Source organism: Xenopus laevis, chromosome 1L (genome assembly GCF_017654675.1).
Source record: "Xenopus laevis strain J_2021 chromosome 1L, Xenopus_laevis_v10.1, whole genome shotgun sequence".
NCBI classification, from domain to species: Eukaryota; Metazoa; Chordata; class Amphibia; order Anura; family Pipidae; genus Xenopus; species Xenopus laevis.
In genome coordinates, this window is record NC_054371.1 from 78,462,120 (window position 1) to 78,488,002 (window position 25,883).

The window sequence follows — 25,883 nt, forward strand, 5'->3', positions numbered from 1 at the left end:
TCTTCTACCTCTGCAGCAGCCTGCAGCTTTTCTTCCAAACCCTGGTGAGCCTACCATAACTTTTACTGCTTGGATCCATATGTTTCAAAATTACATTATTGCTGCTGACCAACGGGAGATTTGTGCTGCTAGAAAGCGTGCTTTACTTATTCACTGCCTGGGAGCAGAGGGACAGTGTATATTCCATACATTACCATTAGCTGATGAGACTTATGAAACTGCTCTTACTGCTATAAAGAACTTTTTTGTGCCAAGAATGTGGTTGCTGAAAGATATAAATTCTGCCAACGTGGACAACGTAATGGCGAATCCACAGAACAATTTGTAGCTGAGTTGAGAGAGCTGGTTGTTACCTGTGAGTTTGGGAATCTAACAGATGAAATGCTAAGAGACCAAATAGTGGAAAAAACAAACTCACCTCGCATTAGAGAGAGACTGCTCCTAGAGCAGGATTTAACCCTTGCAAAGGCTATTACAGTTGCTAGCCAAATTGAAACAGCAGTGGCAGAGGCTAAAACTCTCAGTCAGGGAACTGCTGGGAATGTACAGATTGTGAATTCAACACTGAGGCCTAATGCACAGTCACATGCAAAATACAGTGCTAAGGAAAGGGATTCACCTACACTGCAAAACCATGCAGCAAATACAAATAGAAAATACTGCTTTCGCTGTGGTTCAACACAACACACTGCAAATTATCTTACATGTCCTGCAAAAGCTTTACAGTGCCGCAAATGCACAAAAGTAGGACATTTTGCTAAGATCTGCCGTAGTTCTGCTAAAGATGTTCATGAAGTCACTACTACAAATGTCACAGTATGAAGTGTGGATAAAGCTGGTACATTTATTCCAGACAAGTTTATATGCACTGTCAGTGTCAGTACTGCTTCTGCTGAAAAGGGACACTCCATTAACCTGATGCTTGATACAAGTTCAGCTGTTTCTATACTACCAAAGGATATTTTCTTGAAATACTTTTCAAAAGATCCGCTTGTTGCACCTGCCCTGAAACTGGTCAGTTACTTAAAGGATCCAGTCCCTGTGCTTGGTTGCTTGCCAGTGACTGTACAATTTGAATCAAATACTGCAAAATCTGACTTTTACATTGTGAATAAGGGTACTGCTATACGTGAAAGGGATCTCTTTGCTGCATTAAACCTAAAATTAGTTGATGGTCTCATTACTACAGCACCACTGCTTGCCACAAAGCCAGTGTCTAAAATTTCACCACAAAGCAACACTTCACTGGGCTGTGCAAAGAACTTTGTACTTTGAGACCAGATGTAAAACCAGTACCATTTCCTGATTCAGCATGGGAAAAACTTGCTATTGATATTGTTGGTCCTTTTACAGATGCTCCTATGGACGGCAGATTTGCTATAACCTTGATAGACTATTACAGTAAATGGACAGAAGTTGCATTTGTTTCTAATATAACATCAGCTACAGTGATAACATGTCTGTCTACAGTCTTCAGCAGAGAAGGTAATCCAAAGGAGTTAATATCAGACAACAGACCACAGTTTGTCTCATATGAGTTTCCTTTCTGAGAGAGAGGAATATTGTGCATCGGAAATCTTCAGTGTATTACCCACAAGCAAATGGAGAAATCGAGCGATTCAACAGAAGTCTGAAAGATGCACTACAGACAGCAAATCTAACTGGGAAATCTTGGAAAGTATTTACAACAGAGTTCCTACATAACTACAGAGCAATGCGCCATGCAACAACCCAATCATCTCCAGCTGAATTATTACATGGCAGACAGATGCGCACTAAGTTACATGTTGCAGACAAACTTCCACAAAATACTGTGCCTACATAATCATCTACTGCTGACATTGTGAAACATCACCAAGCCAAATGCAAGGCTTATACTGAAAGAAAAGTGGTGCCAGAGAAGTACACTTTCAGCCTGAATCTTTCGTCAGAATAAAGAAACCAGGAATACTGAAACAAGGACAATCTAAATTTACTACACCACTTGAAGTGAGATGCCAGCCAGGACCATACACATATGAACTGTCTGATGGATGCATATGAAATGCAAGTCGTCTTGCTCCTGTTAGATATGACTTTGGAGAAGCTCCATTTGATGAAGGACATTTTCCTACTCCTGATGTCAACTGCAAAAGGCCTATAAGGCGTACAGAGAGAATAAGAAAACTACCTGCATGGACCAAGCACTATGTGATGTGAAGGATGTATAATATTGCTATAATATGTATACTGTTTTATTATTGCTGTTTATTACATTTGTCCAAATGCTTTCCTACTATAGGGGGAATATGTGGTGTTTATACAAATGGCCTGCGGGTGTCACTGTGCACAGGACTTGTACTGTGAACACACAGGACATTCTGTACAGCTTGAGAGTGTTATACTTTAAGCTTACTGTTATGTAATGCCTGCATGACTCTGCTAATAAAGCATTGTTAAACTCTACTCATCCTCGGGTACCCAAAACATAACAGTGATCTTGTGTATTGTAATTTGAATATGATGTGAAAAAGTTAAATAAAATGAGAATTACCTTCTTACTGTTATGTAATGCCTGCATGACTCTGCTAATAAAGCATTGTTAAACTCTACTCATCCTCAGGTACCCAAAACATAACAGTGATCTTGTGTATTGTAATTTGAATATGATGTGAAAAAGTTAAATAAAATGAGAATTACCTTCATGAACAATGCATAGCACAACAGAGACATAATCTTGGGGATCTTGGTCAGTAAACAGCACTTGTAAATCTCTGTCTATAGGAACCAGCTCATAAAATCCGTCCAATGTTTCAAGGCCACAAGGTAAAATAACTAAATTGCTTGAAGGTTGCAATAGCTGACAAAAATTAGAACTTTGTCTTTCCTTCAAGTTTTCCAGCAGGACATTTGTCAGCAGTAGCAATTTACATCGATATCCACAAAGATAAAGAGATTCTAGCATCTCATCTGTTTCAGAGTCCAGGTTGCAAAGTGATATTCCATTGGCATTTAAACTCGGTTCCAGCAACTCTCTCATATAAATAGCCCAGTCTTCTGCACTATTTTCATAAATCACCAGAAGGTCCTTTTGGCATTCTAAAGATACAAAAACATGTCATTAATGTGCATATTCTGAGATTTTTTTTCCGATATTCATATATATACTAGGTCGTAATTTCTATTATTATACAGTGGGATTTTATACAAATTACCAAATCAATGACAAAAAAACAGCAAAAGCATACAGATTGTAATTAAAGGGGTGGTTCACCTTTTAGTTAACATTTAATATGCTATAGAACGCCCAATTGTAAGCAACTTTTCAAATGACCTTTATTTTTTTATAGTTTGAATTATTTGCATTCTTTCCAGCTTTCAAATAGGGGTTATTGACCCTGTCTAAAACAAATGATCTGTAAGGCTAAAAATTTATTGTTATTGCTATTTTTTTATTACTCATCTTTCTATTCAGGCCTCTCCTATTCATACTTCAATCTCTTATTCAAATCAGGGCATGGTTTATAGGGTAATTTGGACCCTAAGAAACAGATTTCTGAAATTGCAAACTGGAGAGCTGCTGAATAAAAACTAAATAAATCAAAAACTATAAATAATACAAAATGAGTCTGACCATTTGTAAAAGGCACTCGGCCTGTGTTCTTGTATCTTAATATTATTTGTAGGTGATTTGTAGTAGCCTATGTTGCAATGTATTATGCTAGTCACAACTATAGACTAGATCCTGGCCATGTAATAAACAACAAATATCTTCACATTTATTGACCGACCCAGCTGAAGTGTGTTGATGTAGTGCTGTAATTGCACACTTTGAAAATAGAGCTGTAAATTACAGAATAAGGTGATATTTCTCGAATATTTCTCTGTGAAACCAAACCTAAAAAACAGTCTAGACCAGGAGTGCCCATACTAATACAAAGTCTACTTTTATTGATGTTGCCCCATTATGATCTACATCCATAAAAGCTGTTTGCTGACAATGTCTAGAGATCTACTGATCACAATCTACCTTTTGGGCACCCCTGGTCTAGACATAAAACAGGATAGTGAATGTATGTGACTCATGCTGAGGACATAAAGGAATACTGACAAGTTTTATATTTCAAATCATTTTTAGGACCCTATTATCATATTTAAATGGTCCTATCCCGGACGAGCCCCAATAAAAAACCCCGATAACTAAACCTATTTGCTGGGAAACAAACTATTTTTATTTATTTTATTTATTAATATAATTTTTTTATCTTTATTTATTTTATTAATTTATCTTGTTTATTTTGTTTTCAAAACACCCATAGTGCCAGTGCAGCTCCAGAGATGGACACTATGAATACCTGAACTTTATAATACTCCCATTGTCTTAGAATTCATCAGATACATTTTTACATACCTTCTGGGACAATTGGTGGTTGACTGTTAAGATAACATCCTAGTTTTTTTTAAATGACTTGCCTTTGTATTGAGATATTCTTTATGCCAGAAAGGAAGGTGCAATTTCTAGCCCTTAGGGCAGAGACACCCCCCTCAGATTTGGGGAGATTAGTCGCCCAGCGACAAATCTCCTCTTCTTCGGGCGACTAATCTCCCATAACTGCCTTCCTGCAGGTTAGAATGTAAATCGCCGGTGGGATGGTACTCGGATCAGTTTGTTTTCCGAAGTCGCCCGAAGTTGCCTCACGAGGAAATTTCGAGTGACTTTGGAAAACAAAGCGATCCAAGTGCCATCCACCGTTGATTTACATTCTAGCCGGCGGGAAGGCAGTTCGTGGAGATTAGTCGCCCGAAGAAGAGGCGATTAATAGGGCAACTAAATCATCATGTGATAAATATGCTTCTAAAAATCCCATAGGAATGCATAGAAAGTGTGTTTTTCTGTGGTGAGCTCTAGTCTCACATTATGATGCATTTGCCCCATATAGACAAATTCTGAAATGAATACAGACCTTAACAAATGTGATTCAATCCAAAATAATGTGGTAAAATGAGCTATTCATGTAAATATGACATACAATATAAAACTGCAGCCAAAATTTGCTCCAGACCAGTAACCCATAGCCATCAATCAGATTAAGCAGATATCTATCACTGGCCTGGGTCTGTAAACTCTATTTGTGTATGTGCCCCCCTGCTCTGCTCTATTAAGAATGATAAATGGCTCTTGTGTTTTTGGACGAATTACATTAATTATGTTGATGACAATCATATTGTAAGGACTATGACACACCAACATATTTAAGTCTGAGAAGAAGCACCCAAATCTACCACTGCTGCTCCAAGTGGGATCGGAAATGTTCAACAATAGTGATTCTAGTGCTTTACAGCAAGAAAACACTAGATAAAGCATTTTGGGGGATTAGAAGAGGATATGGCACAATTGCCATCAGCCTAAGGAATCTGCAATTTGGTTTTACTTATACACTAAGCTGTGAGATCAAATAACTGCTTCTGAAGCTTAGTGCCCACCACCCCTTGCTTATCTCAGCAGCACCTAATGCCACTCAAGTGTACAATTTTAACTAGACATATTCCATCAAAGCCTTATCTATGTACCTCGCCACACGGTTGTAAATTGCACATGTTGTTTACTTTTATGAATGGCACTTTTGTATAGTTGCATTAAACACCAATATGCCCACTAGTCTGCTCTGATGAATCATGCATGCCATCTTGAAGTATGCTTATTGACGTTGGGGAACTCTGGATAATTCCTTGGTTCCTACAGCTGGTGATGCAACCCCCCACTCTAAATCCTAGCCTCAAATTTGAAACCAATTCACAAAAGCAAACAACATTTCATTCATTTAATGCATTAGATGCAATCTGGCACAATTGCACTGAATGACAAAAAAGAAAAACTTAGCATCCGCAAATAAACGAGCAAGGTCTAATCCTGCTAGAAGTATCCATGCTGTGCTGGTGTGTCTTGTGTCTACAATTGCACTGAATGCAATATTGCTGGAATTCTGGGGGGAAAAGTTGCATCTGAACATTGCACTTGTCACACTGCACTGTGTCCATAAATAAAGCTTTAAGTCTCTGGTTCCTTGATTTCTACATTCATTTTTTTTCCATATGAGCAGTTACTGTGTATAAAAATGAATATCACCTATCAAAAGCTACATCTTTGTAAGAATAAAATAACATCCTTTCCTGTAAATATCATGCAGAGTATTTTTCACTTAAATGGATTTCCCATGAGGATGTTAGAATAGCAGGAACATGTTTAAAAGCTTCCTACTGAGACTAACCTTGCTAACTTATTTATTTATAAAGCATTTTTCACTTTCTATTTTCTAGCTGTGACCTTTTCCTCACAAGAGAATTGTGCTTTCTTTTACAGCTTGATAAGACACAGCAGAGTTCAATGGCACAAAGTAGAGAAAAAGAGTCAGCAGAGGACCCCGGGGGTCCCTCAACTTAAAAAAATGTACTTAAATTAAGAATGCCCCATATAGTTATAGCAACAGTTAAGCAACAATTGGGGTGGCACATTGGATTCTTCTGATATAAATACATGCTATGTCTCTTTTATACAGGAAAATGGCAAAGTCTGTCCTGTCGCTGGAAGGGCAAATGTTTTGTGATGAAAACTGTTGAGCCAGGTAAAAAAAAACCTCAGATGTTATGATTATCAACCCCTTGCCTTCCACATCAACAAATGGGATTGGATCCTGATTTTTAAAATTTCTGGTCTGAGCAGCTCGGAGAAAGGATATCTAAACAGTACAATATTGATTATAAATTGGCAATATTTAGGCAACAAAGATTCCTACAGAGTTAATATTTAAAAGATTATAGCAGATATAAAGTGATACTGACACTAAAAATTTAGAATATTAAAAGTTGCCTATAGGTCATGTTGATGGTTTTTCACTGATAGTTCTAATTTTGTAAGTAAGTCACTTGAAGTTCCTAAACCTGACTGTTTTGCCAAGCTGAATGTCAGTAAGAGTTTCTAATGCTAACGGACTATTGCTGCACAAATATGGCAGCCCCCTCCTAGCGGAACATGGGTGGTAAGAAAGGTAACGTAAAAGCAACACACAAATACTTTTATGGCAAAATTATAAATAGCATTTAAAGACAATATTATGACAAATACAAAAATAAGTTATTTTCTGGTGTCAGTATCTTTTTAAAGCTTAGGAAAGATGGAACAGCCCTTTAAAATAATATGGAAATAGGCAGTATTTTTTGAGAAATAAACCAGACATGGACACAAGGGAGCAAAGAAGGAAAATGAAAGAAACAATACAAAAATTAGCTGATAAAGAACAGGAAATAAGGTCAAAGATGTAAAGGTGTTTTCAGTCAGGGTCCATCTTCTATAAAGATAAGTAGAGGAGGTTTAGTGGAGATTGAGACCAGGGGTGGAGCAGTATGATGAGAGGAAGAGATATATGTAGAAACAGATAAAAAATATTGCAGATGACATGAGTTAAAAACAGATCCACTCCAGTCAAAGTTGCTATTAGAGATCTTAAAAAGAATAAAGCCCCATTTGAAGTTAATAGTACAACTGAAATGTTATAACAGAGATAATACTGCATTTATGACCTTATGTTTGTGACTACCTGCAGACCCGGATGTGTGGCGAGGCCACAAAGGTCCGGGCCTAGGGACAAAATTTTAGAGGTGGCATGCCGCCCAGCCACATCCTGAGGAACACTTGGGATTCAAAGCTCCCCAGTGCTCCGCTGCTTGAGAGCACACTCGCATGCACATGGGGGACTTTCGCACCCTAAGGGCCGGTGCTAGGACCATGTGGGCATGAGGGTGCGCATGCAAATCGCCTGGCGCTGGGACATGCAGCCTCAGGGTGCCTATTCTTAAAATCCAGCCCTGACTACCTGAAAAGTCTGTTGGTGAATTATACTATTGGGAACTTCCCAGATAGACAGATTATGGCGGAAAACATTAACTGCAAATAAGCAGTCCAATTGCATAATGATCAGTAACTAAATATTGCTGTGTTGATGTGTAAAGAAGGTTGACAGAACATCCACCAATGAAAAACATTTAAAAATTAGCTAAACTATTGCCACTTATTCCCTAATGAATCAAGTCCCATGTGTAGACTATTTAAGTTAACAATATCATTATGGAGGTGTGTAGAATATTAACGTTGATGATGATGATGCCATTATAACGTCTATAATGGAAGAAGAATGACGTGCCTTGAAAAAAAGGGTTTCCTTTTTCTTGGATTTTTTACAGTTTTACTGTAATCCAAGATGATAACGTTTCCGTGTGTTGTATTCAATCTTCCTATCAATGGTGTGAGTAAGTAGCCATATCACCTGCAATCTTCTTGTGGATATTTCTTTTGCCATAGCCACTGTTTCATTATATCAGACACAATTCCATTAGACCATGCAGGTTATTACCAGACCTAACATTTCAAAAAGCTGAGTAATTGCTTCTATCAGCAGATTGCTGTTATACCATTTGGTCTCCATTTATTTTCCATTAGACACACACATGATTCCTGTACATTTCCTTTACATTAATGAAGGAATCAATATGTTCTTTTCAAACACTGTGCATTGCATCTACATAAAGGTAACATGCAGGAAAAATACCATGAACTAAAGAGAGTTAGTTCAGGAACAGTGGAGCATGTAAAGTCATTTGGTGTTGATGAAAGAGACAAAATCAATACAGAGCATGTGAAAAACAGAGATAAAGTACAGTAAAATTCCATTATCTGTTGCTCTGCCAATAAAAAAAAAATCTTTCTTTGTTTTTTGTTTTGGATATTGATCTTGTGGAGGCTTCACAAAGCAATTATGGAAGAATGAAACTGTGAATGTCTATATATTTTGTATGTTCTAGGCTAAAACTGATACTGGGGTGTAGTGACACAAACAATTATTCTGTACATTTGCTTGTTTCCTAAAGAGCCTAAATACATTTTATAGAGGAGATAAAAGATGTTTAGATAATACCATATACAATATTTGTGTTCAAGTCCTGCTGGAAGAGTAATTATATACACTTAATTTAATAGGGCTTATATTACTACTAGTGATGAGTAGTGATGGGCGAATTTATTTGCCAGGCGCAAATTCGCGGCTCATTTCCTCGTTTCGCTAATAAATTCACAAAATTGCAGCGAAAATTCTCTGGCGTCAAAATATATTTGACGTCGTAGACAATTCTGTCACCGGCGACAAGTCCGACACCGGAGACAATTCTGGGCACTCATTGACTTTAATGGGCGTCAGAATAGTTGCCAGCATCGGAATTTACGCCGGCATCGGAATTTTTCGCAGTTTGCGAATTCCACAGGAATTTCGCAAATTTTTCTGTGAAATGAAACAGGAGAAATTCGCCCATCACTAGTGATGAGCAAAACTGCTGAAAAAAATTGCAAAATGGATAAAAATCTGCGAAATGCATTGAAGTCAAAAGGCGACAAAGTCAATGCCGTTTTTTTACTAATTACTACAGCAGATACTTCCCAATGAGCAACATAAAACCTGTTTTATTGGATTATATTCTTGAATACTGTATAGGTTACATAGTTACATAGTTAAATCGGGTTGAAAAAAGACATCAAAAAAGTCCATCAAGTTCAACCCCTCCAAATGAAAACCCAGCATCCATACACACACCCCTCCATACTTTTACATAAATTCTATATACCCATATCTATACTAACTATAGAGTTTAGTATCACAATAGCCTTTGATATTATGTCTGTCCAAAACATCATCCAAGCCATTCTTAAAGGCATTAACTGAATCAGCCATCACAACATCACCCGGCAGTGCATTCCACAACCTCACTGTCCTGACTGTGAAGAAGTTACTTGTTATCTGTTTTTCTATAGTATCTTTATATTAAGGGGCCTATTTATTAAACCTCAAATCTTTTGGTTGAATTTTTAACGGGAAAACTTAAATTTTTAGAGTTTAGATCTTAAAAAAAAAATAGATTTTTTTTTTTTAGATTTAGATTAGATTTTTAAAGGATATCCCAAAGCTGCTAAAAATCCGAATCTGAAAATACTCCATCTCAAACCTGTCGAAGTCATGTAAAAGTCAATGGCAGATGTCCCTTTCACAATTTGAAGATGTTTCTTGACATCGTAATCTGCACTGGTTTTCGTACGATAACTCAATAAAGCGGAGTTTTCACTGCAATAATTCAATAAAGTCTAGTTTTCAGCGCATCGATCTTACGATTTGTATTGATGCATGAATTTGTTGCACAGTGTTTTCGCACCAGCTTTTCGAGATGAATTATTGATAAATGAGTTCATTTCGTGGATGGCAGTTAGGTTGACTTTGTTTTAATAAAGAAACTTGAGTTTTAGTAACTAACAGTTATGGCTCAACATAGTGACTGCATGAAATGCAATTTCTATTCTAGAACGCAGGGACATACGTATAAATTGTAAAAACTAAATTATGGTGCTGGTTTTTAGATTTGTAATGTATACAGGTATGAGACCTGTTATCCAGAATGCTTGGGACCTGGGGTTTTTCCATATAAGGGGTCTTTCCGTAATTAAACATGAAATAAACCCAATGGTATTGTTTTGCCTCCAATAATGATTAATTGTATCTTAGTATGAATCAAGTATAAGCTGTTTTATTATTACAGAGGGAATTTTTTTTTTTTAATAATTAGATTAAAACGAAGTCAATGGGAGATGCTCTACCCATAATTCAGAACTTTCTGGATAACAGTTTTCAGATAACAGATCCTATACCTGTACAAACATACTTACAATACAAATGTATGCAAACATACATAGAATAAAGTATTTAATTGTGTTATGGGTTAAATGCTTCATCATTTAGCGCTACCGTGTTTATAAAAGTTGAGTTTTAAATGCTCACATGGGGTAATTTTATTGGGTTTTTTTTGCTGATATTATAAATGTGACCACTAATTCTGAGTATAAAATGTTATCTACAGTGTTTGCTTTTATATTCACATCTTTCCTGTAACTAAAAACATTTAGCTCTCATGAACTATTTACAGGAAACTCTACATTGGAAAATATTGAAATATTGATAATGTCTTTGTACTGGTTTTAGAAGTGACAGTGGGCTGCCTCTTCTATGAAGTATACCCAATACCTGGGCTCCACTAGCCACAAAGCACAGATGGCTGGAAAGTACTGACTTCATTTAAAACTGCCATATCTAAATGGATGAAAATGTACAGATAAAATAGCTAACTGATAAAGGATATGTAGAGAAGACAGCAGGTAATTTCTGAAATATTCAATTACAAGTGCTAGAGCATTAAGGAATGCAAAAACCCCACATTTACAGTACAGCTATGGTATCCGTTATCTGGAAAACCGTTATCCAGAAAGCTCCAAATTACTGGATGGCCATGCCCCATAGACTCCACAATTTTTCAAATTTTTAAAAATGATTTCCTTTTTTTTTGGAACAAAGAACATAACCTTGTACTTGATCCCAACTAATATATAATTAATCACAATCCTATTTGGTTTATATAATGTATAAAGAGGCGGTTCACCTTTAAGTTAACTTTTAGTATGTTATAGCACGGCTAATTCTAAGCAACTTTTCAGTTGACTTTCTTTTCTTTTCCATAGTTTTTCAATGATTCACCTTGTACCCCTATTTCCAGCCCTGTTTTCTGATAGTGCTCTGACTCCATTTTTATTCTTATATAGGAATATTATTTGTTGCATGTTAAATTGCAAACATAACAGCTTGCCCATGCTGCAGTAGTGTGGCCACAATGTAAACCTGTTGGGCAAATCATTCACAAATTGCAATCAACACAAATTTCCCCTGTATTTGTGTTAGAATGGGGTCATTTATGGCAGGTAATTTTAATAATGTAAATGGTTTCTGATTTTTTTGGCACAAGTAGCACTTATTGACACAATCCTCTTTTGGAACCCTGGAATTACTGTTATGGTCAAGCTGGCCATAATTCCAGGTTTTCCTTGCACCAAATTTTATAATACTTTTATTAGAGATTAGAGAGCAATAAATCGTGTCCAAGAATGAACCTGATTTTAACTTTAGCATAGTTTAATTCCAGCTTTTTAATCTGAATTTTGGCTCTAGTAGGGCAAACAACACAAAAGCACTCTGTGCATTAGCGATGCAGACCATTGAACCTGCTCTGATGCTAAAAAGGTACAGTAAGTGCGCGGATGGGGGTTGGCATCAGCTAGGCCATCTCAGTGCAGTAGTCAGTGCCAACCCTGTGAAACAAACAAGTTAATAGTTTCTATCTGTGCCACATGTTTACAATACGCGTGGGGTAAAAACCAAAGAGTTCCAAAGCACAGTTACAGAGAATGGGGAAGTAAAATGAAATATGCAGTGTCAAATATACATTCATTTGTTCAGCTGCCAGTGTGCTATGGGAATGCTTAATGCATGGTACTCTAAAACATGCTATGTTGAGCCCTTTAGTGCTCCACCACTTGTGCCTATCCATTGAACCATAATGTATCGAAACTATAAATTACATCATAACAGAAACTCCAAAGGGTTAAAATATTTGGGGGACACCAAACATAAGAATGAAACAACAAGACACATCCGAAGGGGAAATATAGTGAACTTTACTTAAAGGGAAGAAAGCTACTGGATCTATTATAAATAGGAGGAAACAATTTAGAGTAAAACTTGACAAATTTGTAAAGATTCATATGTTTATGGATTTGTTGTAGAGTCCTGAAGAAGATAGGGTACCCACAGGTTTTTGGCAGATTGTAGGTAGTCCTGAATTGTGTGATTAGGTGAATTGTATTTTAATAGAATAGTATCATTGGAAATGGCATTGTCCTTTACAGGGCAAGTTAACCCCAAGAATAAAAAAGTGCCTAATAAATAGAAAACATAATTCTAAGCAACTTTCCAATATACATTTACTGAAATGTTTCAGTGGTTTTAGAGTTCAATTACTATTGAAAGCAGCATTTGCGTAACTCTTGGTTGTTACTTTTTAAACAACGTTGCAAAATTCTGAGTTCCCCAGCAAAGACAGGTCTGTTAATCAGCTGCCTTGTCTTACATTGTCACCAGGGCAGACAATAAAAAGGACAGACAAACACAGCTTTCTATAGCAATACATATAGAAATAACTTGAAAATCTATAGTAATAAGGCAAAACAACTGGACTTGCTAGATTTTACTTTTTCCTTGAAGATGTTTCGCTAGTCATCTGACTGCCTTTCTCAGTTCTGAATTGAGGAAGCCATTTGGGTGACTAGCGAAACGGCCTCAAGGAAAAATAAAAATACAGCAAGTCCAGTTGTTTTGACTTATTAATAAAGATATGCTGTGACCTGGATGAATGAGAACCTTCACAGACAACTTAAAAACCATTTGTAATGAATGTACTGTATATTATAAAGTTGCTTAGAATAATGTTTTTAGCCAAACTGACATTCACCTTTAGAGGTGAGTTGTAGCTTAGATATTATGTTTGGACTACAGCAGAGCTTTAATTTATTGTCCTCTGAGAAAACAATATGGGCGAAACACATTAATCACATGAGCCCAAGCATATGCAGTAGCACAAAATGCCAAGTAATGATTTAAATTGAGGCATGATTTTATTGGTTGAATACATTTTGATACACAGGCGGTCTCATTTTTATTTATAATTTTGAAAGTTTGGGGTAAGGGGGGTTTCTGTAGTTTGGATCTACTAAATATCATGTAAACCTAATAGGATTGTTTTGCCACCAATATGGATCTATGCAGATTAGTTACCATCGAGTACAAGGTACTGTTTTATTGTTACAGAGAAAATGCAACACCGCATGCATTCTGGTTAGAGCATCTACTTTTCTAAACATAATATGGTTATGTGTATAAATGTAATAATTGTTTATAGACTTTTTATAGATGTTGGTAAGCACTAAGCACTTTAAAATTTAGGACAGGAAAGGCAATGTAAATAAACAGTATTGTCTTTGTTTTACTTCTTCAGACAAAACAATTTCATCATTTATTATTATTTTAGCTTTCAGAATTGCTAGTAGGTTTATGGGATTCCTTATCCAGGAACTCATCAGAAAGCTCTGAATTACAGGAAGACCATCTCTGATAGAACTCATATTAAAGAATGAAGGAAAGTAATTTGCCACTTGAGGGTGCCAAATGTTAGGCCTCCCCAAGTTATTGTATTTACGTCCTTAACACCCAGGCTGGTGCTCCAATCAGCAAAAAAGAGCACCATCCCATGATTCTTCTAGCGAGCACCACGGATCAATCATCTTCCTGTTTCTTCTTTCTTCTCGTGGCTGTGCATGCGCAGTAGAGCGAAGAGCCGAACTTTAACAAAAAAGCTGACTGTTTCGTTCTACTGTGCATGCGTCTGCCCTGGGAAATTTGAAGAAGCCGGAAGAGGATTGCTCAGTGGTGCTCGCTGGAATAACCCTGGGCTGGTGCAGTTTTCTGCTGATAGGACTGGCCCGGGGTGTCAGGTAATTAAATGCAATCACTTGGGGGTGCCTAACATTTGGTAACCCCAAGTGGAAAATTACTTTCCTTCTCCTTTAAGCAAACAAAATACACATTTTAAAAATCATTTTTTTTTCTCTTTAATAATAAAACAGTACACTTGATCCTAACTAAGCTGCATAAATGCATATTAAAGGCAAAACAATGCTTTTGGGTATATACTATATTTATATTTTCTTGGTAGGCTTGAGAGATGTCTGCTCACAAGGAATCGTACTGTTTATCTTGCTAAAATGAACGAGGAAAGAATCAATATGTTTTGTAGTATGTTTTGTCATTTAATATCTGTATGGCTTTCCTCTAAAATCCCTTGGGTAGCAAAGATGTTGTACTTTTACTGCATATGGTTAAAATGTCTAGAATTTCTCTCCCAGGAAACTGTAAAGTAGATCCTATTTCCCTAACACTGTTTCCAACTGTGTCAATTCAGCCCTCGATTGATTTGAACAAATAATGTCTACAGTGTCTCTAAGCCAAGATATCTGTGATTTCAGCATATTTACATGCATTATTCTGGTCTTGCGTGTACACTCCATATTAGTTTATCTTACTTATTTACAATACTCAGTGTCTTGAATTTCTTCATTTGTAATCAAGTCATATCATAAAGGTTGTGGTTTAGTGGTGATTCAGAGGACAAAAAAAATCAGGTAGGTTGCAAAGCTAAATGTGGTGAGGAAGACTGGATATATGATATTATTTTACAGATTTTAAGGAAATATGATAACCACCTCACAGTTGTGGTTTGAAGTGACAAATTTAAAGACTGAAATCAGATCTTGCAGTGCACATAATTATCTATAGACTTCCTTCTATAGGCATCCTATTAAAATATCCTATATTAAAAATATAATTTTGAAAAATTATAGATTTTTGTATTTATTTAGTGCTTTCATGAAGATGAGGACTAGTTCAGGCAGTCCTGGAAAATGAAGGGAACATTAAGAAGAGGAGATAACCGATAATAAACAAATGAGGGATCAAGGAAAATGTTGTTTATACTGTATGTACATATTAAGGAAACACAATGATCTAGGGCAGGGCTGTCCAACTGGTGGCCCTTGTGTGGCCCCCCACCTACCTGCTGTGTTTGCTTACCCTGTGTGTGCCCTACTCTGCCTGTGTGTGCCCTACTCTGCCTGTGTGTGCCCTACTCTGCCTGTGTGTGACATACTCTGCCTGTGTGTGCCCTTCTCTGCCTGTGTGTGCCCTACTCTGCCTGTGTGTGCCCTACTCTGCCTGTGTGTGCCCTACTCTGCCTGTGTGTGCCCTACTCTGCCTGTGTGTGCCCTACTCTGCCTGTGTGTGCCCTACTCTGCCTGTGTGTGCCCTACTCTGCCTGTGTGTGCCCTACTCTGCCTGTGTGTGACATACTCTGCCTGTGTGTGACATACTCTGCCTGAGTGTGCCCTTCTCTGCCTGTGTGTGTCCTACTCTGCCTGTGTGTGCCCTACTCAGCCTGTGTGTGCCCTACTCTGCCTGTGTGTGACATACTCTGCCTGTGTGTGTCCTGCTCTGCCTGTGGAAGATAAGCCTGGTATTTGTTCTGGAGGTTTGTTAGGGGTCCCTAAGGTGTTTAATCATGTGCTGGAGGTACTGTGTTATCCATAGGGGATGAGAAGCTATATGGATTTAAGGGTATGTCTTAATATGACAACTTTTTCACATATGAGTGATAAGTGATATCCCTGCAGTGAGCACCAACCATTTGGTTTTTTGGTGTGCTAACAGAATTAATGTGGATATGGTCTTGTGGTAACATGGGTGTGGTTTAAAGTGAGTGCCTACAAATGTAAGTGTTGGTCTTGACTGGCTACTTGAGATTAAGACATATTAAATGCATTCTACTGGGTAAATGATCACCATTTAAAAGATTAAGGAGATAATCAACCCTGTGTCTATCCGTTTGGATCTACCTTCTTCCATGAACATCTCAAATTCGTTTCATGTGTCCTTGGTCCAACCTTTTGTCAAGAACAATTTTTCGGTTGATCAAGCTCCTCCTGCTCCCATCATTCTTCATGATCACCAAGAGTTCGAAGTGCAAGAGATTCTGGATTTCAGGAAGGTAAGAGGCAAGATCCAAAATTTGGTCCATTGGAGGGGTTTTGGCCCTAGAGAAAGATCTTGTGTAAAGGTGGCCATACACGGATAGATCCGCTCGTTTGGCGATGTCGCCAAACGAGCGGATCTCCCTCCGATATGCCCACCTTGAGGTGGGCAATATCGGGCTGATCCGATCGTGGGCCCTAGGGCCCAACGATCGGATCCTAGCGTTCGCCAAACGGGCGGTCGGATCGCGGGACCGCATCAACGAACAGATGCGGCCGCGATCCGACGGGATTTTTAATCCCATCCGATCGAGATCTGGCCGACTTTCGGCCAGATCTCGATCGGGAAGCCCGTCGGGGGCCCCCATACACGGGCCAATAAGCTGCCGACACGGTCTGTCGGCAGCTTTTATCGGCCCGTGTATGGCCACCTTTAGAGCGGCTGACACTCATGCCTCTCGTCTGATCCGGGTCTTTCACAAGAAGTTTCCTGAAAGGAGGGGTACTGTAAGACGCGCCGGGAGATTGCGGTGATCTCTTACCTCCCGGGCGTCTCTCCTAGAGTCTCTGTGTGCAGGCCCGCACTTCCGGGAACCAGGCACCTCTGACACTGGCGTTTGGCGGCAAGCGTCTTGATGCCTAGCACCACGACGTCATCAGCTGCCGCGGAATTCGAATTTTGCCGCCAACAAACTCCTTAAAGGCCCAGTCTCCATTTTGGAAGTTGCCCAAACTGGTTCCAGTTTTTAATGTTCCTGCCTAAGCATTTGTGATCTGAATTCCTGGTTTTTGACTACCGTCTGACTTTTTGACTCCGATTATTGCCGCCTGCCTTGAACCTCTTGCCTGATTCTCGACTACGTCTCCTCTTTTTCCTTGCCAGTTTTCATTCCTTGTGTTTTCCGCAGCAGAAAGCCCGGGGCCCCAAAAGGGCGTCGGTGAGCACCGGAATCCATAGGGATACCCTGTGCATTGTGAGTGTACCCGCCACCAAGCAAGGTTCCCGATATCAAGATCATTACACTCACCCAGTGTTTCTTAAGAGATAGGAGTTTCTGACCGACCAAATGGGTCTCTTGCAGAAACAGAAGATCTGGTTTGTATCTACCTATATAGTCAAATACTAAAGCTCTTTTAAACTTAAAATTCAGCCCTCTGACATTCCATGAAATTAGTTTGATATCACCCATTGTAATACCCAGAGTCTGGACTGATAGGAATTTTTTTTATTAGTAAAAACTTAACAAAATATAAAATCTTTCAAATCAAACAAAACAATACATAACAATATTTACCATATTAGCCAATATGAGATAAAGCATACATGCCTTCCTTTCTCCACACATACCAAAGTGGCAAAGACAAAGAACTTGTTTGCAGTAATAACTGAGGTGCTTGGACCAACCTACAATATTCAAGGCAAAGGGAAGGACAAGGGCATTTAAAGATTAATATTCCTCTATTTTGAGGCATTTGAGGTGCAGTGTTTGATCTCGCGCTCCTTCAGGAAACCCAAATCACACAACACTGACTTTACTATTTGGTCAATAGCAACATCTTCTTGGCCAAAGGATTTCCTACAGCGGCATTGCCACAGATGGTACCTCATCAATGATATTATCAGGTACATCGTTCCTCTGTCAAGTGGGTGCTGGGTAGACAAAATGCCATAGACCGCGTCAGCAAAAGAAAGTTGTCTAATGTGGGGCACCTTCAGATCCTCTGCCAACTGACACCGCACAGTTTTTGTTACAGGGCAATCAACTAGAAAATGTTCCAGGGTCTCGTCAGTGGAACAGCCCCACAGGCACTGCCTTTCAGCGATGTTTAAATAACTCACATTGTCTGGACTGATAGGATCTGTATTATTGTGCGGATGGAGAAAATCATTATAAAAATTAAATATACAAAAGCAAAACTTACAACAAAAGAACCCATCCCTTTGTCCCACCCTGCTTGTCTACCCAACCTAGACAGCCTTTACCCTGAGTATTTAAACAGAGGTAGCCAGTGGGTTACAACATATGAGAACTTCACGTTGGCCTACGTGGTCTTGCCCACAGGCCTTGCACAGCAGGCTAAACAGGCTTGTATGTTGGCCTAGCTTATTGCGGTAGTATGTCCAATTGTGCCAGATGGCAGAGGACTGTCAGTGCATGCCACGACATTTTGAAGTGCCGGTAAGTTCTCAAGTTAGCTCCTGTCACCAGCAAAGTAGGAAGGAGGTAGTTCCCCCCCCCACACACACACACTTTATCCCATTGGGGCCAGTAAGCCTAAAAGAGGGTGTGGGTCATTGTGCGGCAGACTCACAGGTCATGATGGAAAGAAGTTTACCGTCTGTTCGGGCTACCTCCGCGGCTGAGCGTTTCTGCCCCGGTGTCCAGCCACCGGTCCGCTTCGCGACTGGAAGAAGTGGGTGAAGCCGTTGTCAATGATGTGTAGCTTTGCTGGGTATGTCATGGAGTAGGTTAGGGGTGTCCAAACTTTTTGCAACAAAGGCCAGATTTGGTGAGGTGAAAATGTGTGGGGGCCGACCATTCAGCCTGACATCCATTCTGAGGTAGCTAGCTTGCAATCAGGATCATTCACTCCTGGAGATGGACACGTACACGGCATTTAGGAAGTGGAAAAGTAGAGTCTGTTTGAACTTATTCTTTGTGCCTCATTTAAACAAGGAATCCTAGCAGTAATATTTGGGCACATTACTCATGATTAGTGAAATGATCTGGCACTTGGGCTATACTGCTGCCTGTGTGCTGGAGGTGTTAGCAATAGACACGTACTGGCACGTAGAGACGCTGTGTTTTCGCATACTTCTTTCATTTAATGTACTGGCACGTCAGTACGTCTTTTGCACCTTCAGCCCTAAAGAAGTATGCGAGATCAGCGCATCACTACATGCCAGTACATGTCTATTGCTAACACCTTCAGCACACAGGCAGCAGTAGAGAACAAGTGGCACATCATTTCACTAACGTGCCCAAATATTACTGCTATGGCTACGTGATTCCTGATTGTACTGTGCTTGCTGGCCGCATTATTATTAATTTCATGACGGAAGCAAATTTGAAAATGGACTGCAATTGGCCCCCGGGCCGGACTTTAGACATGCCTGGAGTAGGTGATTCCCGCTTCTCGAAGTCTCTTTTTGATTACTTGAAAGGAGGCGCACTGTTTTTCTACCGCCGGGGAATAATTTGGGTATTGCAAAATGTGGTTGCCATTCTAGGAGAAAGGGCCCTTGGTGCTTGCCATGTTCAAAGCTGCATCATGGTCCTGGTAATTTAAGAACCGCATAATGAAGGGTCTTGGATTGGCCCCTGGTGGTAGGGGTCAGGTTGGGGTGCGATATGCTCGTTCTATGACAGGGAACCACAAAAACAATTCTGTGCCCGGGTTCTCCTGCAGCCAGCATTCCACAAACTCTTCCGGGGAATTCCATTCTGCTTTTCCAGGGAGGCCCAGTATACACAATTATTTTGACGTTTTCGGTTCTCTAGGTCCTCCGCCCTGTTATTTATGGCCTGTATTTGCTGTCGCATTGAGGTGATTTCATCTGGTAATGGGCGTAGCATGTCCTCTGCTTCCGAGATCCAGCGCTCTGTTTCTGTGGTACAGTCGTGTAGGTTCTGTAGATCCTGTCTGAGCAGAGAGAGATCAACCTTAATAGTTTCCATCTGGTCATAGAAGCATGGGTTTCCTTGATAGCTGCGAGGATTTCGGAGTTGGAGGATTCTCCCCCTGTATTCCGAGTGTTGTCCGAGTCCATGGCGGGAGATGGGGGGCCAGGTTCTGTGGCCTGGTCAGGGCCCTAAGAGGCTTGTAGGTATCAATCCAGTCGGTTGTCCGGTCTGGATTTATTGCTGTTCTTCCCCATTATTTTGGCTAGGTGCTGGGTGTTGTATGCTGCACAGTTTGTGTCGGTAGACGCCTGTACTATGTCAGGATACCTTATAGTGGATCGGAGCTGCAGGCTGTGAGTCCGCTCAGGTCGCCATCTGGGCCACTCCCTGATACAGTAGCATATAGTAGCGTTCCCAAAGCAAACACTCCAGTTTTACTAGGACAGGGCAAGGGTACATTATAGTTTCATTATTTTAAAACACTTTAATTTTTTGGTGTTACTATACCTATAGTATATTTATAGTGAATTTATTTCCCTTATTCTGAGGCTCTAATATCTTGCTAGAATAAGGATGGGCTTGGCTTTGCAATAGTTTAGCTGTCTGTATACACATTCTCAAGCTATAGACTCCATCTCCCAATTTTAAGCAAATAATTATCATTTTTAACAGTGATTTCCTTTTTCTCTGTAATAATAGAATGGTATCTAAGCCACATGGATCCAAATTTGCGGCAAAAAAACTTTTGCTGACTGCACTACTTTTGCTGACTGCACTACACTGCTATTTACACACAAAACAGGAACAATTACAAAAAGTAGTAGAGAGAGATCCTGCACAGAATTGCACAACACTGTATTTCTCTTTAGTTCAGAAGAAAATGACTAATAGGTAACGTTATTATTATTTATTTATCTTTTAAGTTATTTATAGCATCTTTTTATTCTCTATTTTTACTTTAAAATGGATCATGGGTATTCTGTGTTTTCTTTGATAGTAAACAAGGAATTTATTTTTAAAGGTAAAAGGGCTGAACGAACATGTATCCAAATTTTGGGTGGTCAGATTGCCTCCTGGTTCCTTATAAAATTAAAAAATGTCTCAGGGTCACATCACTAGAGCTAAATCCCTGAACACTTTAAACAAAGGATATATATTATATTCTTTTAATAATAATTTAATAATTCTGAGCTGATATTATATCATTTTGGATCATGTGATGTGTATGTATTGGATCTCATTATTGCCGTAAGCCAATAAGTACATCCTTGTGCTGCTTGTCCCTGACAACCAGAGTCAGTGTTAGAAAAACAAGGAGATTAGATTAAGTTTTGTGCATGAGACTGACTGCACTACATTATCTTGCACACACAAAGAGGAAGAATTACAATAAGAAATGTAGAACTTGCACAGAGTGGCCACAAACCTTTTTTAATTTGCACAACATTGGATTTCCCTGTAATTCTGAAGAAAAGGGCTAATATTTAAGAGATACAGACAGCAGAAATTAAACCATTTTTACATCTATCATAGTATTGGTTTTGTTTGCTTCTTATAATTTTGCCATAAAGTATTTGCTCAAAACTTTTACATTACCCATCTGACTCCCCGTGCTTGTCTATTAGGGGGCTGCCATATTTGTGCAGCAGAAGTTCGTTAGCATTAGAAACTTTAATTTTTAGCAACTTTGACTGTTGGCAAAACAATCAGGTCTAGGAACATCAACTAAAAATTATTTACAAAAACAGACCTCTCGGCAAAAAAGATCAAAAGGTAGATTTGTAGCGTCAGCATCACTTTAATAACTATTAAAAAAGCATAAAAATTTACGTTTTGAATAAATCTATAGCTACTGGCAATCAGTAGAAGATAGTTACTACTCTGCTGAAATATGTGTTAAATAAACACAGATGTTTTTTTTCATAACTTTGCTACTATGGGAAACATATACAGTAAATAATGATATTCATTAATTAAAGTGGATGGGCCATAAAACACCCACACTGTAACTAAGGGTGGTGATCAATGATCTCTGTCCCACTTCTTATTGCTTGATAGATGTATTTTGTTTCAATGCATATGTGTCAGAAACAAGGTAGTATTAAATAACCTGGTTTAATTTGACAGCTGTACAGAATATTTTGCTATTTGGCCTTGCTGTTACCAAAGTGGAGTACGAAGATCTGTGTCTGCCTCATGAGTACTCTGATTCCTGCATTCAGTGGGGTATTCTACCCATCCTATCCAACTTGCTAGCAGGTACAGGTCACAACGGATGTTTTATTGGGAGGGGGGTCAAGTAGAGAGGTCAGGAAGACCCCAGACAAAAGGATAACAATGTTATCAGATTCAAACTTAAAGGAGAACTAAACCCTAAAGTTAAAAAAAACCCAAACCCCCCTACCCTACCTAGACCCCCTCCCCCCAGCCTAGCTGCCCCCCGGGCAAATGCCTCTAACTCTTAACTTACCCCTCAGTGCAGATTCTGTCACGCGGAGTTCATAGGCGCCATCTTCAGCCGCTTTGGTAATCCTTGGAATGAGACCGGCGCTTCAGCGTTTTTTTCCGCATGCACAGTTGTCGCTAAACTAAAATTTGCACCAACTGAACGTTCGCCGGTCTCATTCCGAAGATTACCGAAGAGCAGTAGATGGCGCTCGTGAACTCCACTGGACAGAATCTGCACAGAGGGGTATGTAAAGATTTAGGGGCATTTGCCCGGGGGGGCAGCTAGGCTGGGGGGAGGAGGGAGGGGGTCTATGTAGGGTAGGAGGTAGGGTTTTTTTTTTAATTAAAGGGATCCTATCAATGGAAAACATGTTTTTTTTCAAAACGCATCAGTTAATAGTGCTACTCCAGCAGAATTCTGCACTGAAATCCCTGCATTTTAGGAGAGAAATGCTTTCTGGTAGGCTGCTGTTTTTCCTTCTCAATGTAACTAAATGTGTCTCAGTGGGACATGGGTTTTTACTATTGAGTGTTGTTCTTAGATCTACCAGGCAGCTGTTATCTTGTGTTAGGGAGCTGTTATCTGGTTACCTTCCCATTGTTCTTTTGTTTGGCTGCTGGGGGGGAAAAGGTAGGGGGTGATATCACTCCAACTTGCAGTACAGCAGTAAAGAGTGATTGAAGTTTATCAGAGCACAAGTCACATGACTTGGGGCAGCTGGGAAATTGACAATATGTCTAGCCCCATGTTAGATTTCAAAATTGAATATAAAAAATTCGAGAATTGGATTTCAGCGCAAAATTCTGCTGGAGCAGCACTATTACTGATTCATTCTGAAAAAAATGTTTTTCCCATGACAGTATCCCTTTAAGGGTTTGTTTCTTCCTTTAAGCTTTATTAGTTATGAACCAAAAACTCAAAGGGAACATGCCAAAGAAATAAACCAATAGTATAAAAACATAATGAAGTCAAAATTAGCATGTACTGAAAAAGTAATTACAGGGTCCCACAAGTTACCAGGGGTTGAAAAACTCCTGGTCATTTTAAAAGCTGAAATGCCAGTTATTAAACCAGAAATTTGGCTTTTATAGTTCAGAGAGCACAATTGTGATGCTGTACCTCTTGACCTGCTCTAACGCAGAATTTATGATTAGGGGCGCAGCATTGGGAAGGCGCCCAGGAGCAATAATTTACTATGGCTGGTATAAATCACACGCCCACAATTCAATCACTTTGAGACTAAAGGATAAGTTGCACTGCAATAGTTAGGAGACAGTATTCTTCAGTAGTCCCCATAATTGGGTAAGTTGCATTGGTCTCTATGGAGAATGTGGCAAGGCAACTACTGCAGCTACCACTTAATATAAATAAAAATGCAAACATATTTTGCTTTAACTTTACTCAGAACAAGATATGCCCTCATATTCTGTATATAAGATAAAAATAAAGAAAAATGGAAAATAAATTCCACATAACTTGTCCCTTTTTTATCTGAGAGGATGTAATGTCTAACAGCACAAGGGACAGACTACAGGAATTAAACTATATCCCTATACTTTGTATCAGATTATCCTCTAACTCCTTCATATTAGACGTTGTTTAAGGATATGTTTTCAGAGGTAATTAAGTATATCTGAGACTATTAAAAAGGGCTTAAGAGAGATTTAACTGCTTAAAGGGTCATTATAATACTGTTTCAATATAAGTTCAATGACTTGTGCTGAACACATTTTTTCATTTTTTTTTTTAAATCATGAAAAATATATGGTCTTTGTTATTTCAAATAGGGATCTTTAAAATGCCCGTGTTTGGTCCCCGTAAGGTAGACGATTAGATTAATGGAGAGTCTTAACTGTGGACTGGGAATTTATCTACCTCACAAGTACCAAACATGAAGGAGCTTTCATTTCCCTGTTCTATAAATAGAAAACAGTAAAAGTACAATGGGTCAGATTAGCCATAATATATGTTTGACTATGCACCGAGGGGATCATATTTGTTACTGCACATCTTGTAATACTGCTATTTGCCAAAAGATTGTCTACATGTATAAATGTCAGAGTATAATGCCAGAAAGTCTCAGCTATTACGCTACGTCATCCTGTTATAATTACAGCGTATTGCTACATATAGTTTATAGTGACTATAACGTACCTGTAAATGCCATATTGAGATCCTCTGTTCTGTTCTTAGCAAAGCAGCAAATGCAAAGACAGTGGGGAGGTCAGCATAACATCTTTCTATAATAAGCCCTGGACTTGTTATACAGGAAACATAAAGTTGCTTTTTGTGGTAGTATTAACTAGCAGCACACACACACTTCCTGAAACAGCACTAGTGCAAAGAAGAAGTTAGTTGTTAAAATGTTTTTTTCTGCACTGAAGCTCCATCCAGATTATTTACCAAAGATGTCGCATTTATGGCCTTTCTGCAGTTATTGAACTTCAGCTTCACTCAGTTGTAATGGTTTTAGTCAGGAATGCTGGGAACTGTAGGTCAACAACATACAAGCTAAGCAGTTTAGGCAATCCATTACATGCAAACATGTCAGCATGGTGCTACAGCTATGTATTTTAGAATTAAAAAAAACGGTTTGCTCAATCAAAATTTATACAGTATCTATTTTTCGGGTCTAAAATGACAGCACACACATTATAGGACTCATTTTTTACAGCGTGGGACTGGGGTGTCAGGGACCCCCTGGGCTGCAACCTTAAAGGAGAATTCAACCCTAATGTTAAAAAACCCCTACCCCCCTATACTACATAGACCCCCCTCCCTCCTCCCCCCAGCCTAAGTGTTACCCCAGGCAAATGCCCCTAACGTTTTACTTACCCCTCGGTGCAGATTCAAGCATCGGAGTTCATGGCCGCCATCTTCAGCCGCGACGGTAATCTTCGGAATGAGACCGATGCTTCTGCAATGTTCGTGAGTTTTGGCAAATGTGCAGTCAGAGCAATTTTCTGTTTCGCGACAACTGCAACAACATTATTATTTATATTTAAAGGGTCATTCCTTTAATGTACCTTATTTGAATATTTCCACAACAATTTGCCTCACAGTCTTTATGTAGGTGCTTTTAAGATGAACCTCATCTACAGCAAACCTGCACCTACCTGCAAAGGAAGGAGGGAGAGTCATAACATGCTAAACCCCATTGTCTTCTTTGTGAACAACTTTAATTAGATCTTCACCAACCTCCTTCTGGAGAAGCTTCCTCTGTGGGCAGATATTGTCAGAATATGGTACTCTCCTTTTTTTGGGGACAGGATGG

At 39.1% G+C, this 25,883-nt stretch overlaps 1 protein-coding gene across 1 annotated transcript in view; it reads right to left on the reverse strand.

Annotated features, from left to right (window-relative positions):
• Positions 1-24,867, reverse strand: part of LOC108719622 (B-cell scaffold protein with ankyrin repeats) — a 171,656-nt gene extending 146,789 nt beyond the window's left edge. The window contains exons 1-2 of the mRNA XM_041590688.1: positions 24,764-24,867; positions 2,680-3,078 (exon numbers count right to left, since the gene is read on the reverse strand). Of these exons, the coding sequence (XP_041446622.1) occupies positions 2,680-3,078; positions 24,764-24,776 (412 nt within the window). The 5' untranslated portion in view covers positions 24,777-24,867. The remainder of the gene's footprint in view (positions 1-2,679; positions 3,079-24,763) is intronic.
• Between the last annotated feature and the right edge of the window lie 1,016 nt (positions 24,868-25,883).